The following is a 22179-nucleotide window of genomic DNA, read 5'->3' as shown; positions in this document are numbered from 1 at the left end:
GTTACAACATTTAGAAATGTTGATTTCCCTAGAGAATCTCCAAAATTATATTTAAATTTAAAAACCTGGATGACTGTAAATTAATTTTCCTTTAAAATCTAAACTATTTCTCCTTAATCAAATCACATGAAATAGCATAAAATTATAAGTTTTCTGTCTGCTCACTACTTAAAGAGAGGTACTATAACCTTAATTATATATTTTTAAGCAAGTCAGAAACTCAAACTGTAAACCTTTTTGGGCCAATTATATGCCAGCGGGTCTCATCACGATAGCTCTCCTAAATTTCATGTATTAAAATACATAGTTCACTCCACACACAATAAAATAATGTCTCAATTACAGAAAACTCATTTTCAAAATGAGTTTTGAAAATACAAAATGTAGTGTCCTGTTTATTATGTTGTGTAAATCTACTAAGACACAAAGATAATTGCAGATGGTGGTGATGGGGTTGGGGAGTGGGTAGTGATTCTAACATTTTAGAAAACATCCCAACAGAATGCATTCTCAATAATTTTCAGATTCCTTCAACAATGGCAAATCGGGATGAGGCGGAAGCAAAGCGCTGTGTAGTGTTCAAAGAAATCATTCTAAAATAGAGGAACGTCCAGAAAAGGATACAGGTATTGGTCCCGCTAATGCCACCTTGCACAGTAAACTTTTAACCAGCATTTAAAAAGACCTGGAGGAATAACATACATTAATTATCTTACTCTAAATGCAAGTTAGTGACTTTTGTAGAAGACCCTATCTAGTTCATTAATTGATGGATGACCATTAATACACCTGCATTTGCATTTCCCCAGTAAAAAAGACAAGAAGGATTTTCAACACAGAGGAAAAAAACACTTTGCCAAGTCTTTTCAAAATGTCAATATGCTTCAAGTAATACCAAAGCTGAGCGTTTCCTCCTGATTTCCAAAACTGTCTAGGTGGCCTGGGTGATTTTCTGCAGCTAGCAGCCTACTACCTTTAGTTTGTGTGCCTATATCCGTAAGGGGGATTAATTAGCCGGATTGGAGCTCAAGGAGGCTGTTGTGACGAGCCCAGTGGCGATTGGCCGCCAGCCTGCCTGGCCCTGCCTTTATAATTTCCACACGAGTGCATCTGGGCTCTTAGACAAACCAACAGCAGCTTCTTCTGACATATACACACGCACACTCACCCCCAACACACACACTCTGCACACTTTTTCGTCCATCTGATTAACAGTCCTGCACACACAATGATTACGGGAAAGCGTAAATAAATACGGAAAGGGTTGATTATTTTGACTACTGGAGGAGCTTTGCTGGGTCTCAGCACAACTTTTGTTTTTATTACTGAGAAGGTAATCTCTCTAAGCGTTTCTCTCACACAAGGATTCTTTAAAAGAAGAAGAGAGACCAAGAGAGGGGGGAGAACAATCTTTCACTTTAAGACCGGCTGGGCTCAAAGATAAAAGGAAGGGGGAAGCAGCAGCTAGGAATTCACTGCTGCAGCACATCGGAAAGACGTTTTTTGATACATTTCTAGAGCGCAGCGGCCCGTTTCTCCACCGAAGTTGGCGCCAGCTCTAGCAGCCGCATTGGATCCCACAGCTTACTGCGAGACTCCGGTGTACAATCCGGATCTCTGCCCCAACATGATCGCGGCCCAGGCCAAGCTGGTCTACCATCTGAATAAATACTACAATGAAAAATGCCAAGCCAGGAAAGCTGCCATTGCCAAAACTATCCGGGAAGTCTGCAAAGTTGTTTCCGACGTACTTAAAGAAGTGGAAGTGCAGGAGCCCAGGTTCATCAGCTCTCTCAACGAGATGGACAATCGCTACGAGGGCCTCGAGGTCATCTCCCCCACCGAATTTGAAGTGGTGCTGTACCTTAACCAAATGGGGGTGTTCAACTTTGTGGACGACGGCTCCCTGCCCGGCTGTGCGGTGCTGAAATTGAGCGACGGGCGCAAGAGGAGCATGTCCCTCTGGGTGGAATTCATTACCGCCTCCGGCTACCTCTCCGCGCGCAAAATCCGGTCCAGGTTTCAGACACTGGTGGCTCAAGCGGTAGACAAATGTAGCTACAGGGATGTGGTAAAGATGGTGGCAGACACCAGCGAAGTGAAACTGAGAATCCGAGATAGGTACGTGGTGCAGATCACCCCGGCTTTTAAATGCACCGGGATCTGGCCGAGGAGTGCTGCCCACTGGCCACTTCCCCACATCCCCTGGCCGGGACCCAACCGGGTGGCGGAGGTCAAAGCCGAAGGGTTCAATCTCTTGTCCAAGGAGTGCCACTCCCTGGCCGGCAAGCAGAGCTCGGCCGAGAGCGACGCCTGGGTGCTGCAGTTCGCGGAAGCAGAGAACAGACTGCAGATGGGGGGCTGCAGGAAGAAATGCCTCTCCATCCTTAAAACCTTACGGGATCGTCACCTAGAATTGCCCGGGCAGCCTCTGAACAATTACCACATGAAGACTTTGGTTTCCTACGAGTGTGAAAAGCATCCCCGGGAGTCGGACTGGGACGAGTCTTGCCTGGGTGATCGGCTTAACGGGATTTTGCTGCAACTTATCTCTTGCCTGCAATGCCGGCGTTGTCCTCACTACTTTCTACCGAACTTAGATCTGTTTCAAGGCAAACCTCACTCGGCTCTGGAAAACGCTGCCAAACAAACGTGGCGCCTGGCAAGAGAGATCCTAACCAACCCGAAAAGTTTGGAAAAACTTTAGAGGACAATTTAATTAAGACCGAAATGTGATTACTCTTTTCAAAATTCTAATTACGTGTAAACTTCTTGTTCAGTCCCTAATATCCCACTTGACAATGCAAACAATCTTTCCTTAAAAAGGAAGAATAGTACAATGTTTAGGCATCATCTCACTCACCCCTCCAAGGGGAGAAAAAGAAGTAGTTGAAGCAGATGGAAGAAAACCCAAACCACAAGTATTAGAAGACTTCTTTACAAAGGATTTCATATCTCCCTTGAAAAGTACACAGTAACACCCGGAAAACAACTCCGCTGTAATGCAAGACCACAATGAACACTCTGCCTAACTATCAAAGGATTATAGCAATCCTGGTGATTTAGGTGCATCTGTCTGTGAGTAAACACGATTTGGATATGCCATCTGAAGGAAAGTGTAATGTATATTTTGATTTGTAACAAATATTGTGATCTCACATTGTCTTTGAAAGTGTGAATGTTGGTGTTTTGTGATTTGGTGAACAGAAGTTAAATTGCCATTTTGGATACTTCCAGACATTTTCCACAAACAAAGATACCATTTAAAGGTAGATTTCCTTCCTGGTACTTTCATTGGTCTTTGAAAGTGTCTGAACTTTTTAAAAGTTTACATTTTGTTTCAAATATATTGCTTGTTCTATTTCTAACATTCCATAAATATACTTGAAATGTTATTTAAATATATTCAAAGAAATCTGAATTCAGCTTATATAATAACGCTTGAATATCTGAATTATATATTTGAAAAATGCACTTGAAATACACTGGATAATTACTTTTGTGATTTAGATTTAAATTTCTGTTGCTGGTTTTTATTTAATTAGAAGCTAATAAATGAGTAAAATAAAGTTGTTGTGTCTCATTTTAAATTGCTTTTCTATTGAAAGTTGTAATGCTTTATCTTGAAAATTAAACCATCTTGAATATTTTAACATTTTAAGAGACATGGTAATGCAATCATTAAAAATGAAACCTTAAAATATTAAAGAGATACTCTTTTTAGTATAGAAATGTAGAAGATAGTGACTGAGTCTGCTTCTATCTGACTTAAGAGAATATTCCTTTCTACAACAGACACAAATTAAGTCTACCCTTTGAAACTGTGTTCTTCTGAGTTAGTATTAGCATTTTGATAACAGAAGAAAAAAATACATAAAAAGAGTGAATATTTAACTTAAAGAAGTCATAATGAAACTTTGAAATCTGTATATGAAAATTACCATGCCAATGAAATAAATGAAAAATAATCTCTACCCAATTTATGTCAAACCTTATTTTATACAGTAAGGGATGCATTAGCTGAATAATCAGGAATCCAAAATACAGTCTTTACTTCATGGGGGAAAATAATGATAAAAACACAGACAAATTTTAAATTAATTAAAACTAAACATACTACCCTCAAACTGATTTTTAAAATTCAGATCTTTTGAAGTTTAACATGAAAAAAGACCTATGACTATTCTTTAGAGTATTTTAATAGTCAACAAGTGCTGTAAAGCTTATCACCTTTGGGCCTTAAGGTAGGTAGTCCAGGTGTGGGTGAATTTTAGAATTTCAATTGCTAGTCTATAGTGAGTTATAGTGCCTTATTTCTACATAGAAATAATAAAGTTCTGGATCTATGGATTCCATTTTTTTTTCCTTGGCTATAATAATTGGTCCTGAAAAATACTTTAAAGGGAGATCTTTCTTTACAAAATGATGCTTGAGTGTCTACCATAGCACTCCTATTCTTGAATTTAAACATTTGCAAATTACATTGTAACATAAAAGTTAAAACAACAATGCAATTGATTTCAGAAGAAAGTGCAGAGGTGTACAGTTATTAATACTCAGATTTAAAAACAAAATACAATAAGCAAATATTTATGCATTTCAATTGTTCCTGATATGTGTTTTCTGGCACTAGCTCCACAGAATACAGCCTTCAAATACTTGGCTGTTTGTATACCCATTTTACATCAAAGCTTCTTAGAGAAACAGTTTCTTTCCCTCTTTAAGTTCATATGTAAACCCATTCTTATTTCAGTAGATGAAAAAATGGATGTAATAATGGAAATGAATTTTTATCTAAATGCCCCTCCCAGTTTCCTTATAACCTTTCAATGAATAATAATTCACATTGCAATCTACACTTTTGAAAATTAAAAGTGATCTTAATAAGAAATTTCATAAGATCTTTCCTAGTCTTTCCAGACAGCTTGAGATGCTGCACCCCAGGGACTTGAGAGCAATTGGCTTAACTACCAAATCTGCCCAAGTGCACACAAAGGCACTCACAGAGACTGCTAAAATGTGCATGCTTTGGTAATACAGGATTTAACATCGTTAATATAGTCTTCCATCCTATAAAATAGAGGACGTATTATTTCATTCATTTTATTTTCTATGAGAAAGAAGGGTTTGTACTCCCCTCCCCCACTGTCATTTAAAACCAAGCAAACATGAAAATCTTTTCCTCCCACAAAGCCACCAGTACTGTACATAAGATCACTGTGACTCACTTTCGTGTCGATCTTCTTGAAGGCAGGATCATCCTCATCTACCTCGAAGTAGATTTCTGTGGTTGTGATGGAGAGAGTCCCTTTGGCCACCACCACTGGAGCAATGAGCTGGGCAGGAGTGCTGAGAACCACTGGTCCTGAAAGACAAGGGGACTGGGCATCAGGTTGGAACCCCTGTGACCCTCTCGCTCCCTCCTAGAAGGGTACCATGGCATTTTATTTTAAAAGATGCATTAAAAAGTGCTACCTGTATTACTCAGCAAACTACTTTCACGTGAGATAAGGGCTGCTTAGTTTTAACACACTACCCTTTAATAAGAGGAGATAAATAACTTTGTAAAAATCCAAAAGGTCAAGATGCCTAATAAGTGATTCTTAGGACATGAGTTTGCAACCTCCACTTAGAAATTCTACATGGTTCCTGAGGCACTGCCATTAACCAATTTAAAAGTGCAGAGCCGATTATCAAAGAACCGGTTTTCCAGTGAGCACAGTCGACTTTTCCAGAGACCCTAGGCAGTCAGCATTGCCCCCAAAGACCAGACCTCACGCAAAGCCTTTCCACTAGGCATCAATGTCCCCTCCTCCGCCCAGGATGGGCAGGAGGATGTGAAAGGGTACAAGATCTAGATAAAGGGGTTTCCCCTGTACAAGCGGGTTTGTACCTTGCAATTGAATTGATATCTGCGTCCTAAGGCTCACCACAAACACAAATACACATACAAGCGGACGTTATTTTTCTTATGCAGAAAAGGAGGAAAATTGTGGCAGTGATTTTCTCATGGATAATTGAAATTGTAAGACGCATGAAAGAAAAACGATTCTCAGACAAGTGCCCGAAAAATGCTGTTTCTCAACTTTAGAAACGAGAGGAACTAAGCTTGGCGAAAGATTTTTAGAAAGTGTAGTCGGTCATTAAGGTGCTTATTTCCAATTCTCTCAATCTGGTATAAGGTTGAAAATTAAGAATTTAACGTATTAGAATTTTAATTAAAGCGATTACTTAATTGCCCCTTCAAGATTCCTAGAAGGGAAGGCGTTCTTTGCTATTCGGGACTTAAAAAAAATACTGGTGTGCAAATCAGAAATAACTGATTCCTGTTTCTGTAACGAGGGGGCATTATAATCCCTTTCATCCCACTCCTCAAAATGTTTCAAATCAGAAGAGTCACAATTACAGTAGGAGAAAGACAATGAAAAGGTGATTGTCCTGTGGCCATTCAGGCCTGGGACGCTCCTCGGCGGCTGAAGAAACGGACCCGCTCTCGCGGCCGTAGCCGCGGCCACGGCCACGGCCACGGCCACGGAGGGCAGGCCTGGTCCTCTCAGACACCAGGGCTGGAGTGAAGTTCGCGCTTCCTGGGAGTCGCACACACGGAATCCGAGACCATCCTTCACAAAGCTCCGCCGTTCCAGTCGCGGGAGGAACAGAGAGGAATCGACCTGCTTCGGTGCTAATGGGGCCAGATATTGAAGCAAACTGAGTGTCAGCGTCACTCTTCAGACCCTGATCATAACTGCCTGGCTCAGACTAACGCCAAGCCCCTTCTTTTATTTCGGTGCTCTCAATTCCCTAAGAGCCCGCCCTAGGGGGACCAAGCCCGGGGCGCGCCAACTCTCCGGCCTATGGCTCAGGCGGGCAGTTTCCGCGAAGAACAGAGCCGAATCGGGGTCTACCTCGACTCCATAAGGTTTTTCTTTCCAAAGGGCGAGGCGGTCGATCTGAAGCGCCACTTTAAAGGCTCATCAATCTTAATCTAGGTTGCTCAAGTAATTATGCCCGAATCTCTTGTACGATTACAAGTGGATTTGGGTTTCTATTCCCCAGGCCCTCCTTTGTGTTTATTGGAGGGTCTGTGCGCGCGCTCCGCGGCGCCTCCTGCCTCCCGCGCCCACCACGGAATCCCCCCAGCTCTCCGGCCGCTTCGAACTGTGCCCTTAACCCTTAAGTAACCAGGACGCTCATTTGGTTGCCACTTCATATTTGCCTTCTGGAGAAACCCAGGTATCCTTTATATTGAGGCAAGGTGAGAAGTGACTTAATTCACATCGGAGACAGTGCTCTTATAAATCGTTGGGCCTTGCTAAAATTTCAGAAAAGTCGCCATTCTGAGAGGTAGCGAATTCTTGTTCAGTAGAGGTTTCTAGCATTTGGAGAGGAAGAATAGTCAGAAGCATTAAAAATGGCGAACCGTTTCTTTAAAAAATAATTTAACCTTCAAACAATTAGGTCGGACATTTTTTTAAAAAAAATCACGAAACATTAACAATACCATACATACTGATGGAGATCTATTAAGAATTTTATATACACATTTCTGTGAACTTTTAACGGAGAACACATTTTCTCTACTTGATTCTCTTCGTTTTTGAAAGGGAACTGTACTTCCTTTTGATTTTCATCAGTCTCATTCCGTTGAGTTGAGATTCAGGGGGTTTCCAAAAGAACTTAGAAGTGGCCTTTCTTTATGAAAAGCACATCGTAAAATATTCAGTCTTATTAATGTGTCATTTTTACACTTGTCCTTTGGAAATCTCCAATTACAACTTCCAATTCCATAGCATGTTTAAAGAGCACTGAGTCTTTTTGTTGTAGCCTTCAGGGAGCAAACCAGCCACCGAGAGAATACAGAGTTAATCCACTCCAGCAATAGAGAGAAGGGATTAAGTTTTAATCCCCTTTGGGGGAGCCTCTGGATTTTAGGGATCTGAAATTAAAATGTTTACATAAAGCACAATCACAAACCAACAGATCTTTCATATGGGAGATCTGGTTATTTGAAAAACCTCAGATCTCTTTACAACAAAAAGTTTAAGAAGGGCAGCATCTCTGGATGCCAGAGAAATTGTGACTAGCTGTGTTCTCCAAGGTAACCTGTTACAAATTTAAGCTCTTAATTTTGGGGTGGTAAACTGGGGATGAATGTAGATATATTCATCATAATCACTGTTATAGCAATATAATGATAAATTATAAGAATGTCCTCAGCATGCAGACAAGTGATAGATAATAAAGGATCCTTTAACACAGAGAAGGGGTAAATCCTCCTGTAGTATTGTATTAAACTATCAAACACAATAGCTTAACATTCTAAAGGAGTAGGTGAAAGGAAAAATAAGTGCTATTTATGATTTATAATCAGTGAAATAAGTTTTAAAATATTGATCCATTTACTAATTTTGAAAGAAATATTGTCATTAGTTTAAATGCTAATATAAAATCTGAACTAGACCAAAGATTCCCATGAGCATAATGAAAAGAAACTTTTAAAGAATGAACTTCCCTTAGAGTCACCCTATCTTTAATCTATTGATTTGGTAAAACTAGCATAGGAAATACATGTTTTATATTTAATAACGGAACTATTCATCAAATGTATTTTAAGGTTGAATGTTAAAAAATATTTGTGGTTTTGGATGGTTCTGCTGAAAACAAAATCCAAGCCTAGAATTCTTCATAATATTACAACACTTTTAATATAACTTTACAGTTTACAAAGTTATTTTACATTTTTACATAACTACTAGTTCAATATTTACATTTTTGGGGCAATAGATGAGTCAATATCCTCCTGCCAAAGACCAGCAGAAGCACATCTACATTTGAAAACATTGGGTTTATTGCTGGCTGCAATGAGTGAGAAATAAGAGCAATTGCTCCATGTTGGAACAATTTAGTAAGGGGGTATCAAAAGGATTTATTATAGGATCTGGGTTTTGGTTAAGTGATGTGGGGAAAGGTTCAAGGAAGCATAACTTTGCTCTGAATTGGGTTCTATCAGGGATAATCCTGTGACTCAATGGCTTAATAAATCTTTTCTAGAGAGAAGGAAGACTAGATCTAGGTTAAATAAATCTTATCTAGAGAGGGAAGACTAATCCTTCTCCCCTAAAGCTTGCAAAAAAAATGTAGCAGCCATTCATTAGCCAGGAGAGGGGGATGTTTAGTACTTCCATGCTAAGCAGTGATCTTCTATTTGTCTGTGCTTGGATAAAATTATAAAGTTGCTTTTTGCCTCAGTCCTCATGTGACCTTGTCTGATATTACAACCTTTTTGTGAGGTTGTTTATGTCCAGCAGGAGGACACCATGGCCTAACTATGAGTTCCAGGCCAGCTCCCAACAATAACTAGGACTCCTTGTAAGGGTGAGTTTCTGGAGATCACAGGCTAGCTACTTTATTTCCACTCAGATATAGGGGCTTAATAGTTTTTTTTTTTTTTTATGGGGGTGATTAGGATTCTAACCACTAAAGGGTAATTATTACAATTACATTTCCAAACAAAGCTAAACTTTACAAGTTCCAATATCAAGTAAAATGAAGAAAATAACAGCAACAAAGAGGGAAAATTTAATGAATCAGGCATTGTTACAATTACTTGATGACTTTAATTTTATTTTTTTCTGTATTTTATCGAAGTGACATTGCATTATAACATTATGTAAGTTTCAAGTGTTCTTCATTGAGAATCAATATTAAGCTCACCTCTGAAAGTACACATGACCCTTCGGCATCACGTCGTCTTCTCCTGGTTTACCCACCTGCTTCTTGTCCTTTCCAGTAACAATGAACTGGTCTTACAGTATGAATGTTTATGTTTTAATCACACACCTGAGTGAAACTGCACAGTCTTTGTCTTTCTGTTTAGTTTATTTATCTAAGCACAATTTGCTTTAGGTCCACTCATGTTACTGAAAGTGGCAAGATTTCAGTTTCTTTAAATAGTTGAATAGTACTCCATTGTGTATATATACCACATTCTTTTTAATCTAGTCATTGGTCAATGGGCACACGTTACTGTTTATTGGCTAATGTAAATAAGCCAATAGGAATGTGAATAATGTAATAAGTTGCTAAGAATAAGGGGGTGCATATATCTCTTCAAACTGGCATTTTTATAGTGGGGGAAGTAAATACCCAGAAGTAGATTAGCTGGATTGTATGGAATTTCTATTTTAATTTTTAAAGGAATTTCCATACCATTTTCCATAATGATTGTACCCATTTACATTCTGACCAACAGTGTCTAAGGGATCACCTCTCTTGACAATCTTGATAATATTTGCTTTTTTGTGTGTTTTGGATAATAGTCATTTTACAGGCATGAGGTGATACTTACTTGGTTTTGATTTCAATTTCTCCAGAAATGAGAGATGACAAGCATCTTTTTAGGTGCCCGTTGATTAACTGGCAAAAATTATATTTAATATAGTTGAAATTACAATATGCTTTGGAATTCTTTGAATATTTTCTAAACTTACTTTAATATTAATAAAAATTTATTGGCTGTATGTATTTTCTCTAACCTCGATTACTTAAAAACCATATATTCAGTTTGCAGTTGAAACATGAAAATACCATTATTTAGGCATAATTTTTACTAAACATTGACTATTTTTTGTAAAATTATTAAACTTAATATCTTGAAATTATTTCAAATAAGTAAAACTAATCTGAAATCCTTCATATTTAGTGCAAAAGGGCATCAGTCCAAAAAAATATTTAAGACAAAAATATAATAAGAAAGCACATTTTACAATTATTTCTGTAATGTGATATAATTTGTAGGATAAAAATTCACAGACTGAACATATCTAATATATCTGTTCTGCCTTGATCTTAAATTACTTTTAAGTATAATATTATCAAGTTAAAGGAAAATTTCCCTCATATAGTTAAAAGAAAAATGCTTTAATATCAAAACAAATCACTAAAGAAGATGAGAAATTTGGAACTTGCATTTCCAAGTTCTCCTTGAAACTTTAAAGAAAGCTGTAGTCATCTGTGTATGAACCAGCGGGGAGACATAAGTTAGAGGGAGATGCTGCAGAAGACCTTAGTTTCTACAGTAAGAGCAAAGACAAGTCCCTGGGTTTCAGGCACTTGAAATGTCTCAAGGAAAAAGAATATATAATGATGAAATCTCAAGATGGTAACCCCTGTCTTTATACACAGAGAATATTGATAGTGGTCCATTTATTTTCATGAATAAGTGTTTTCATCTAAATGTGATCATCTGAACATTTAAAAAATTTATTTCGTGAAAATAGTCACAGAATATTTTTGCTTCAATCATAGAAATGCAAAGTGAACTCAAAGAGAATACATACCTAAAGGGTTATGAATTTAACTTCCAACATTATTCCTTCTCTACCAAACACACACACACACACACACAAACACACGAGTTTCCATTATAAAGATTATATAAATTCAATTTTTATAAAAAAACTAATGTACCCAAGAAGTGGGCTCTTTATGCTCTTTGGTAACTTCTTAGACATGATCTACTTTAGACTGAGATTAACAATAATTAATCATTTATACAGTACATTGGTTTCCTCAGATTATTGCTATACTGTTTTTTAGAACACACATTACTCTTTTCGTATCTTATTCAATCTATTTCTGGAAAAACTCAACTTTCCAGATTGTGAGAGAGAAACAATGGATTCTTTACATGAGCTATAATTTAACATCTGTTCATTATGACAAAACATCTATTTTTACCAAATATTTTACCACCTATTATGTAAAATTTCATATTAATTTTTAATAAAGAATTTTTGAAAGTATATCAATAGGTGTTAACTTTAACCTAGATTATAATCTAATCTCTAACAGTTATATTTTCCAATTTATTTGTAGAAGATAATTCTTTGTTAAGAAATCAAAACTAAAATCTAGAGAATTTTCAAAAGAAGGCAATGTGTGAGATCATACAAGAAGCTTACAAAGCATATATACTCTAAAAATGCATTGAGTTATTTTTAGTATATAAATACACTAAAAGAGAGTGATAGCTAATGATCATTATGATAATTTGCTCAGTTTTTATTTCAATAGGTGCGCCAGCTGAGATTTGTATTTTTAGTTATATATTGCATTTAGTTCAACATATGGAGTACATTTTTCTCTTTCTGGGAAGGCACTGACTCCTTTATGGATCTAGGATATCATTTAATGATTGGAAAAAGTAAATTTCTACTAGACTAGATGAGTGAATAAACCAGAAGATATGATTTAAATCTACTGGGCTAGCCAGCCTGTGTCATTACCCGCCTCCATGGACTAAAGAGTCTTTCCTTTCTGGTCCATAGTTCCCCAGGTGTATCTTTATTGTAGCACTTAAAATACATTGACTAAATGTGTGTAGGAATCTGTTTTTCCCATTTGCCACAAGTTACTTGAAGGCCAGAGAATTGCCTTTTTAATATAACATAATACCTGTCACAAAGCGTGCGATCTGTGTTTATGAAAGGGAATACAGAAAACTACATACAGTATTGTGCATTTATATGTCTTAGCAAAAAGGCCACTTAAAATAACAGACTGTATCTTTTATAATTTTCTGGAAATGATTTCACATTGCTCTTAAAAAATATGAAAAACTAAATTCTTTGAGAGAAAACATAAATTAACAGACATGTTGAAAAACCAGAGAAGAGTTACAGCATATTTGATTATGTTAGCTACATCACATAAATGCTATTATTTTTAACACTGCATTATTTTATAACTGCCACATTTCCCCTGGTGTGTAAGTTGTTCTCTCTTTGTAAATTAAGTGTCTTGAGAGACATATTTAACTCAGCATTCATTTATATAGTCAACAAACATTATTCACTGTTTTGGGCATGATGAGAAAATGTAGTCGTATATGAAGAAGGCATGGACTTTATCCATAAAGAATTTATAGTATAGACAAGAAATATACAGGAGTAATTATGATATAGGTAGAAAAGTTTTTGCTAAGCATGTGTAAAGCACTTCCATAAATTATTGTCTTTTATTATTCATAGCACCTAGGAGAGGGCACTGTTACTAACTCCATTTTACTGATGAGAAAATAAGACTAAGTGGTGAAGGCATTTAGAGAAGGTAGACAATAAGTAGGCAAGAGAGACAGGATTCAGACTTGGATATCTGGCTCCAGAGACAGTTCATTTAACTGTTTAGTCTATTGCCTCCCACCAAAAAAAGGAACAGAAGGAAAAAAAAAAAAACAGTAAGAGAAATTCACAGAACTGTGATGATTTCCATATTTTCTTTTTGGGGGTGTGGTTATAACTGGGGTGGGATGATAACAATATTTGGAGTGAGCTATGATGGATGGGTATATTGGATATGAATAGGTGCACATGAAGAAAAAGATCAATATAAACAGATCCAGTCTATAAGTAAGAGTGAATAAGACTGGACAGAGATTATGGTGTATAAAGAGAGCAGTGTGAGAGGAATTGAAGAAACAAAGTCTTAGTTGTCAGACAACTTAGAATAAGAAATCACCGATTACAGCTCAGGTATTATAGAGAAGCAGTGGTGTTTATCATTTCTGAGGCCACGCATCTTTGAAAAGATAGTTAAATTTGTCCCCTTTGTAGAAAAATTCACATATGGGTTGTCTATTTTATTATATAATAAGTAAAATATTCTTAGTTTGGAGAAAGATGAAAATTTGTCATTTTTTAAAAGATTTATTTATTTATGCATACAGAACTGGGGTACAGGCCAGAGGTTCTTGGGCAGTGAGAGGATCCACCAGAGACACAGTGGGGAGCAGAACAGGCAGATCAACGAAGTACACTGCTGAGGGGAGCAGTGGGTGGGTCAGGAGAGGTTTGCCTGGCCATATGGATCACCTCCACCTCCGGCAGGGGATAGGAAGTAGCTTTAGCTTCTTGGTGTGGTGCTTCAACCCACTGCACCAACAGGGAGGGGCCCTGTCATTTTTCTTAATGCCTTTCTCTATGTAAAGGTTTTTTTTTTCTTGTTTTGTAGCTGCATTTGCTACTTATCCCTATTTTTCTAGTCTTAGAAAATACATTTTTCATTCTGTTCAAATAGTTACCTTACCTGGGATTTGATCCTGCTCTCCCCAACCCCGCAAGCTATTTTCTTATCTTTGTCATTCTCCTTTTTTTGTTAAGCTCCTAGACATGAGTTTGTCTTTCCTAATTCTTCACTCTTATCCTATTATACCAAGGTCCTGGGAAGTATATAGTAGTTAATATGCTGAATGCTAGAAAAGTCTATAATTAAAAAAAGGAATTTGTAAAAAAATTTATTTTTAAACTCTAAAATCTCCAAACATGTTTAACAGTAATGTTTTCTCATTAGCATATTTCAAAGTATGTACGTTACAAGGAGTATCAGTTAAAAAATGCTGAACCAGAGTTCCATGGTTATAGACTACATTCTGTATTTCTTGATTTCCCTTTTGGTATCTATACTTTATGGGTTCTCCTATGTGGGTTGCCAATTTTAATGATTTGCCTATTTTTAAATTAGACTAATTTTCATGAGGGGACACTGCTTTACAGCGTATATGATTGATTTATACATAGGTGTGTAGGTTTATATATAGGTATAAAGGTGTACAGGTTCATACCTTTAGATATACGTTACCACAAGCACCCAAAAACAAAGCACCCACCGTTTTCTAGTTGGTACCTTTCTTTTGGTCCTTTCCACTTTTGTTAGTGATGAGCCACCCTCTCTGCTATTTAAACCTTGTTCCATAGCTGGCATGATTTAATTTCAGTATACTACTTTTTTCATCATCAAAGCAACAGTATATGTGAATTTCAAATATGTATCATTAAAAGACAACTGTTATTAAACATTAAATTCCTATTAAGTATAATTCCTACCTTTGCTATATGATTGGACTCTTTTATCTCATTTATCCTCTCATCCATCCCTTCCTCTCTGGTACCTACTATTTGGTCTTAGAGTGTTCAAGTTTATTTTAGTTTTATTTACTTCATTTGTTTTGTTTATATAACACAAATGAGTGAAGTCATAACATTTGTTTGCCTGATTTATTTTACTGAATATAATGCCCTCTAATTATATCCATGCTACTGCAAAGGGAAGAATTTCATCTTTTTTTTTGAGTAGTGTTTCATGTATATATTTACCACATATTATTTATCCAGTCATCTATGATGGACATTTAGATTGTTTCTAAGTCTTGGCTATTGTAAAATTTTGCTTCTAACAAGATAGAATGCATTTATCTCTTTGGATTAGTGTTTTTATATTCTTTGCAATGACTGGATTGCATAGAATTTCTATTTTTAAGTTTTTAAGGACTTTCTATACTGGTTTCAATTGTGGGTTTAATCATTCATAGTGTAACCACCAGTGTATAAGAGATCCTATCACTCCTCCTCCTCCCCTTGCTCATATATATTTTGGTCTTTGGACATTAGTTATTCTCATGAATGTGAGGTGAGACCTAGTTGCTTTGACTTTCATTTACCTGAAAAGGAGAGATGAACATCTATTTATATGCTTATTTTTAAATCACCTTGTTTTTGACTGTTACAAGTTCTTTATATAGGTTGGATATTAATCCCTTTTTAAAGTATGAGTTAAAAAAAAATCTTCCATTTAGCAGAATGCCTTTTAGTTTTGATGATAGTTTCTTTTACTATAAAAAGCTGTTTAGTTTGATGTAGTTCCACTAGTTTGTGCTTTTGTCTCCCTTGCTACTGGAGTCCAATCCTCAAAGACATCTCTAAGGTCAATGTCAAGATATACTGCCTGTGTTTTATGGTATATATATATATATATAATCCATTTTGAACTTCTTTTTGTGTGCGTGTGTGTATACGGTGTGAAAAAGTCATTATATTGGATGTCATTATTTATTTTTTCCAACACCATTTATTGAAGAGACTTTCTTTGCTCCGTTCTACCTTTCTGGGCTCCTTTGTCCTAAATTAGTTGTCCATATATGTGCTGGTTCTGGGCTTTCAAATATGGAATGTTCACCCATATGCTCTGTATTTTATGCAAATACCATTCTGTTTTTATTACTATCACCTTGCAGTACAGTTTTAATTTGGGCACTATAGTTTCTCTATTTACGTTTATTCTTCTTAGAATTGTTTCAGCTTTGTGAAGAATGTCACTGAGAGTTTGATAGGATTGAAATGAATCTGTATATTGCTTTAGTTAATCTGGCCATTTTAGTGATATAATTTTTCCTATCCATGAGCACAAAATGTCTTTTCACTTCTTTGTTTCATTTAACATATTGTTTTCAGTGTAGAGGTCTTTCACCTCCTTGGTTAAATTTATTATGGAGGTATTTAATTACTTTAGATGTAGTTGTACATGGAGCTACTTTATTTTTTTCCTGCTAGTTCATTATTTGTGCATAAAAACCTATTTTTTAATATTTGTCTAGCCACCTGCTGCTTTTCTGTGTTTATTATTCATAGTAGTTTTTTTTTTTTTTAAAGATTTATTTATTTGTGCATACAGAACTGGGGTACAGGCCAGAGGCTCAGGGGCGGCGAGAGGCTTCACCAGAGACAGAGTGGGGAGCAGAACAGGCAGATCAACGAAGTACACTGCTGAGGGGAGCAGCGGGCGGGTCAGGAGAGGTCTGCCACGCCATGTGGCCACCTCCGGGGCAGGCGGGAATCGAACTCATGCGGACGCGGCTTTAGATTGATTCTCAGTGCTGGGCTTTAACCCGCTGCGCCACCAGGGAGGGCCTCATAGTAGTTTTTTTGGTTTTATTTTTGTCTTTATTGGAGTCATTTGGATTTTCTGTGCATATTATGTCATTTGCAAACAGTGATAGTTTTTTTTTTTTTAATTTATTTAGGCATACAAGATCTGTAATGTAGGCCAAAGATGTGGGGGAGGGGAGATGATTCATCAGAGACAGAGTGGGGAGTACAAGAGGCAGACCTACTGCAATACACTTTGAGGGGAGCAGGAGAGACAGGAGAGGTCTTCTGCACCTTGTGAACTATCTGCCTGGCCTGAGAGGAATTCATGCTGCAGTGACTGGTGGTAGTTTTTTTTTTTTTTTTTTAAGATTTATTTATTTGTGCATACAGAACTGGGGTACAGGCCAGAGGCTCAGGGGCGGTGAGAGGCTTCACCAGAGACAGAGTGGGGAACAGAACAGGCAGATCGAGGAAGTACACTGCTGAGGGGAGCAGTGGGCGGGTCAGGAGAGGTCTGTCACACCATGTGGTCACCTCCAGGGCAGGCAGGAATTGAACTCATGTAGAAGTGGCTTTAGATTCTCAGTGCTGTGCTTTAACCAGCTGCACCACCAGGGAGGGCCAGCTGGTGATAGTTTTACAGCACTGAGACGTTAACCCCTGCACTACCAGCAAGGCCCAAACAATGATAGTTTTAATTCTTCCTTCCAATTTGGAATTTTTTTCTTTCCTTTCTTTATCTAATTGCTCTTGCCAAAACTTCTAATATATATTGAATAACTGGTCAGTAGATACCCTTGCTTTGTTCCTGATCTAAGAGAAAAAGCATTCAGTTTTCACCATTGAGTATGATGCTGGTGTGGTTTTGTCAAGCATAATCTTTATTATGTTGAGGTACAATGCTTCCATAACTATTTCATTGAAGGGTTTTATCATAAAAGGATGTTGAAACTTGCCAAATACTTTTCTTGCATTTATTACTGACCATTTGCTTTTATCTTTTTTTTGTTGATGTGGTTTACCAATTTGGTTGATTTGTACATGCTAAATTATTTTTGCAACTTTCTCTCTTTAATAAAACTGTATTCTTACTTTCCTTAAGTGACCCTATTGGTTTCAGTTAAGAACCATGTCCAACTTGGCTCTTAATTTCATATATGTATTTGAAAATTCTGGATATACAACAGACTGTGCTGAATGTCTACATGGTGATCATCTTAATTCTCTTTTCTAAAACCATGTATGTTCATATTCCCAAATACATTTAATAGCTACTATATGTTTTCTCCTTCCCCATTGTTTTCTTGCATTCTTACTTCCTACAACTAGTCAGTATCATAGTCCTTCACAGTGTTTATTGAAGTTGTTTCCTTCTACTGTTCACTGCCACTAACAGGCTTTCATCAGCTCTGGCCTACACAACAAAAAATTCTTACCACAAGTCTGGGCATCCAAAAGCCATAATATACATAGTGGATAGAATAATTATTTAAAAATGTATAGGCCAGGCTTCATTATTGCCATGCTTACAGTCTTACTGTACTCTTCAAAAATCCAGGTTCTTAATGGCAGATAAAGGACTCTCATTGAGATTGTCAGTCTCAAATTCAGACTCCTTATCTCCTATATATACTTGAACAAATTATTACTCTGATTTACTACATAAAACTAAATTATTAATTGAATTTAGAATTACTCTAATTTCATTTAGAAGGTGATAATCTAGCATATATTTCTCACTGTTTCTAACAAATCTTCACATGTTTTAGTTGGCTCCTATAGTCAAGATATGAAGGATGTATTCTAGGAAGGTTTTCCACATTTATATTTGTAGCTTTTCAATATTTATATTTGTTTTATTTAGATATCTACAACCAACCCAGGTCAAGGTGGACTCTGGCATTATAGAAAAAAACTTGATAGTTTCCTACCAATTCTTTCTTTCACAATGCATTATGAATTGACATTATTTATTTTTGAACCTATCAATATTATTTTCTTCTTTGGTTCATTTACAATTTATGCTGAAAATAATTAATTTTTCTAATGCAATAATGGGCTACATCTTAGAATTTGAAAAATACAGATGTCATGGAATGAATGAGGGCTTATGGAGACAGACGAAAGTAGGATTTAATTCTTGGATCCTCTCTCCACTTTTTATGTGATCATGAATACATACTCTAATTTCTGGATATTAGCATGAAATATAATGCAAAATTTACAGAGTTGTAAAGTTATCAGTGGTAATTTTTTCTCTAAACAAGTGTGATTTATGTTTCCTAGCTTCATTTACCCATTACACTTAACTCATTTTTATTTATCTATTTAAATATTTTCTCTCAGAAAAGTGGCTGTTAAATGGAGACCCATCCTCACAACTTAGTCTTACATGCAAGATTTATTATTTTTTAAGTTTTCTATGATAATCTGGTTCTTTGCATTTCCATTTTATATGCAAATTGAACTGGAGTAACATTGCAGCTGTACTTATCTGCTTTATGTCTTAGTGTTTTTTTTTTTAAGATTTAAAAAAAAATGTATGAATACAAGAATTGGGGTGTAGGCCAGAGGTGTGTTGGGAGGGAGAGTAACAGGATTCACCAGAGACAGAATGGGTAGAAGAACAGGCAGATCAATGAAGTACACTGCTGAGGAGAGCAGCAGGAGAGAAAGGAGAGGTATAATGTACCATGTAGACTAGCTCTGTGGCCAGGCATAGAATTCATGCTACAGTGGCTGCAGATAGCTTGAGGGCACTGAAACTTTAACCCCTATACTACCAGGGAGGCACCTGTCTTAGTAATAAAAGAATTTTCAACAACTCTTTTGAATAGAAAACAAAAAATATGCAACATTTTTTGATCATTCCTAGAGCATATATTTAACAGTATTTAGTTAGCAAAATTCCCCTTCTCTTTGGTAACCATAGCATTAAATTTATTTCTATTGGATTGATAATGTGAACTGATGGAGAACATTCTACTGGAATAATTACTTACAAATTAATTGCCCTGTCCGTAGTGCTATTCTGTTGAAGTATCTTCTTTAGATTAGTACTTTAACTCTGAACATCAAGTTATGGAAATGAAGAAAAATAGATTTTTTTTGTCAGTTTTTCACTAAATATCTAAATTAGTGGCAAGGACTTTCAAAAAGAGCACCAGGCCATTCATAGGTGTGGCAGTGGCATGATAAACACATCACATCTGTCTTCTCCAAATTGCTACACCCACAGTGCAGTACTAGGAAAAACAGTTTTGTTACCTATGTTTTACCCCCAAGTATGACAAAGAAGATGACCTATACATTCACAGCTTGTGAATAATATTTTTATTCATATCATATTTAAAAAAAAACATGCCATATGTAAGTTTAGTTCTCTCCATTTAGGAAAGATATGGTTTCTTGATAAATTAGTTATTTACTTTCCCTAATTTTCAGATTGGTTGTATGACTATCAATTTGCAGAAGAATTACTTTCTAAAAAATTATTTAAGAGACAACCAAAAAACTGTTTTAGGAAAACTAGACTTATTTGAAGTAGTTTTTGAAACACTTGCCATAAACAATGGATGACTTATTCTTAAAAGATGTACGAATGTTATATATGATTTGAATCATGGCCATTGTCTAATAAACCTAATTAAAACTATGTTCTTTTATTATATTTTAAATGTACACAGTGGAGATAATACAATTAAATGTCCCTTAAAAGATTTTATAGACTTTAAAAATTTTACAAACTATACATTGAAAAAAAATTCAATCCATGGTTGAAGTGGACATCTATTTTAGAAAATTCAAAAGTTTTAAGTATAAATAAAGCAAAGTATTTGCAGATTCCAAAATAGTCATGTAGATATTGTTAAACATAATGAAAATTAGAAAGGTTAGATATTTTAGGTGAGGCTTCTATTTTATCTTTTACAAGTTTTTAACTGATTTAAAAAATTAAGTTAGGATGTAAATATTTCAGCTTTTTAAAGAAAGGGCATGTGTTAATGTTTCTAAGAGCTCAGTGAATTCTGTGTTTGAAGCTGAACATGAACCCTTTGGGTATACTATTTATGACTGGCAAAGCAACTTCCTAATTCAAAGAGAGAGAAAAAAGACTTATAAAGACTCATAAGGCTTTTCCAACATCAAATAGCTTTTACTAAACAACATTTTGATGAGTTAAGTGTGAGTGAGTCAGGGACATATGGATTAAATTTCCCTTGAAATACACATGGGTTTAAAAATTAAGAGGAAATTCTGAGCAAAATGCATTTTAGAGACTCCAGAATGTTTAAAGGGCATTTCCCCCCCTAAATACAAATATCAGGTTGATTCAATTTTAGTTAGACTCTGTAACTTAAAACTACATAAAAATGAATATGGAGGATTCTTTTAAAAATACCAGTTTTGTCAGGAAAAGAATGTTCATTAACCATACTGAATTGTATTGCTTGGAGTATGGCTTAAGCAGACATAATGTGAGTCAGAGTTATCTGTATCTCAGTACAGTGGACTTGTTCTCTTCTATTGTATCTATTCTCTTATTCAATTACTCTATGATAAACAAATTGTTCTGTGCTTTTTAATAATTTTTTAAAATTACATTTTTTTGGGAAAAAAGCTTTCAGAAACCTGTTTTTCCTTTAATTTTATTAATTTTTCTGGAATAATGAGCTCTTCCCTTTTCCTATATGCTCTGTATTTTGTTTTATCCTCCTGTCCAGTTTTTAGGTAGCATTCTATTTATTTACAAACAAATTGGCCTCTGGTATCTGGAAATTTCTAATCAGAGTACTTGAAAGCCTAAATTATCCATCTAATCATATCAATTGTCTACATTCATTTATTAGTGTAGACACATTCTACACCTTAACCTCCTTGTTGAGTTATAAAGAGATAGCAGAAATAGGAATCATCTTCTGAAGAATTTTTTTTTCTATCCTTCTTGAAGTCCCAGAGTGCTATATACTTATTAACTATTTAATATATGTAAATGAGTAAGTACAGTCAAATAGGGATTTAGGGAGATAGGAAACCCTTTACTATCTATCAATTGAAATCTGTTTTCATTTTGAATTAGTAGAACAAAGATTGTAGGAACTTGAAATACTCTGACTAATTAACAATGAGAAAATTAGTCTGAAAATAGAGGACCATTAAAAATTAGTGAAAGCACACTTGGGAAATATGATGGGCATTAACAGTGAATTATGTAGGAAAGGTGATTATTACTTAGGAGAACCTCCACTGTCTGTATTTCTAAGACACCTCCTGCCTATTTCTACATTTTTAAATGCATATAACACATATTTCTATTAGTTTCAGATTTCTGTAAGTTTGTGTGTGTGTGTAAAGGATTATGAATCTAATGCTTTGAAATACTCACACAAAATAGTATAACTCACATGTTTAACACTTCTTCCCTATGTTGATATGACAGTTATCTATACTAGAATGCCCTTTAAAAATTAAAAAT

At 35.8% G+C, this 22179-nt stretch overlaps 2 protein-coding genes across 2 annotated transcripts in view; one reads left to right on the top strand and one right to left on the bottom strand.

Moving 5' to 3' along the window:
- Nucleotides 1-22179, bottom strand: part of NBEA (neurobeachin) — a 512054-nt gene that overhangs the window by 173975 nt on the left and 315900 nt on the right. The window contains exon 42 of the mRNA XM_012723168.1: nucleotides 5229-5365. Within this exon, the coding sequence (XP_012578622.1) occupies nucleotides 5229-5365 (137 nt within the window). The remainder of the gene's footprint in view (nucleotides 1-5228; nucleotides 5366-22179) is intronic.
- Nucleotides 1221-3298, top strand: MAB21L1 (mab-21-like 1 (C. elegans)). The gene has a single exon (XM_004680199.2). The coding sequence runs from the start codon at nucleotides 1628-1630 to the stop codon at nucleotides 2705-2707; it is 1080 nt and encodes a 359-aa protein (XP_004680256.1). The 5' UTR covers nucleotides 1221-1627; the 3' UTR covers nucleotides 2708-3298.

Source organism: Condylura cristata, unplaced genomic scaffold (assembly GCF_000260355.1).
Source record: "Condylura cristata isolate star-nosed mole 26May11 unplaced genomic scaffold, ConCri1.0 scaffold00010, whole genome shotgun sequence".
Classification (NCBI taxonomy): Eukaryota; Metazoa; Chordata; class Mammalia; order Eulipotyphla; family Talpidae; genus Condylura; species Condylura cristata.
This window is presented reverse-complemented; position numbering and strand designations above follow the sequence as displayed.

Coding starts and splice junctions, on each gene's coding strand:
- MAB21L1 (XM_004680199.2), top strand. CDS start 1,628: ATGATCGCGGCCCAGGCCAAGCTGGTCTACCATCTGAATAAATACTAC.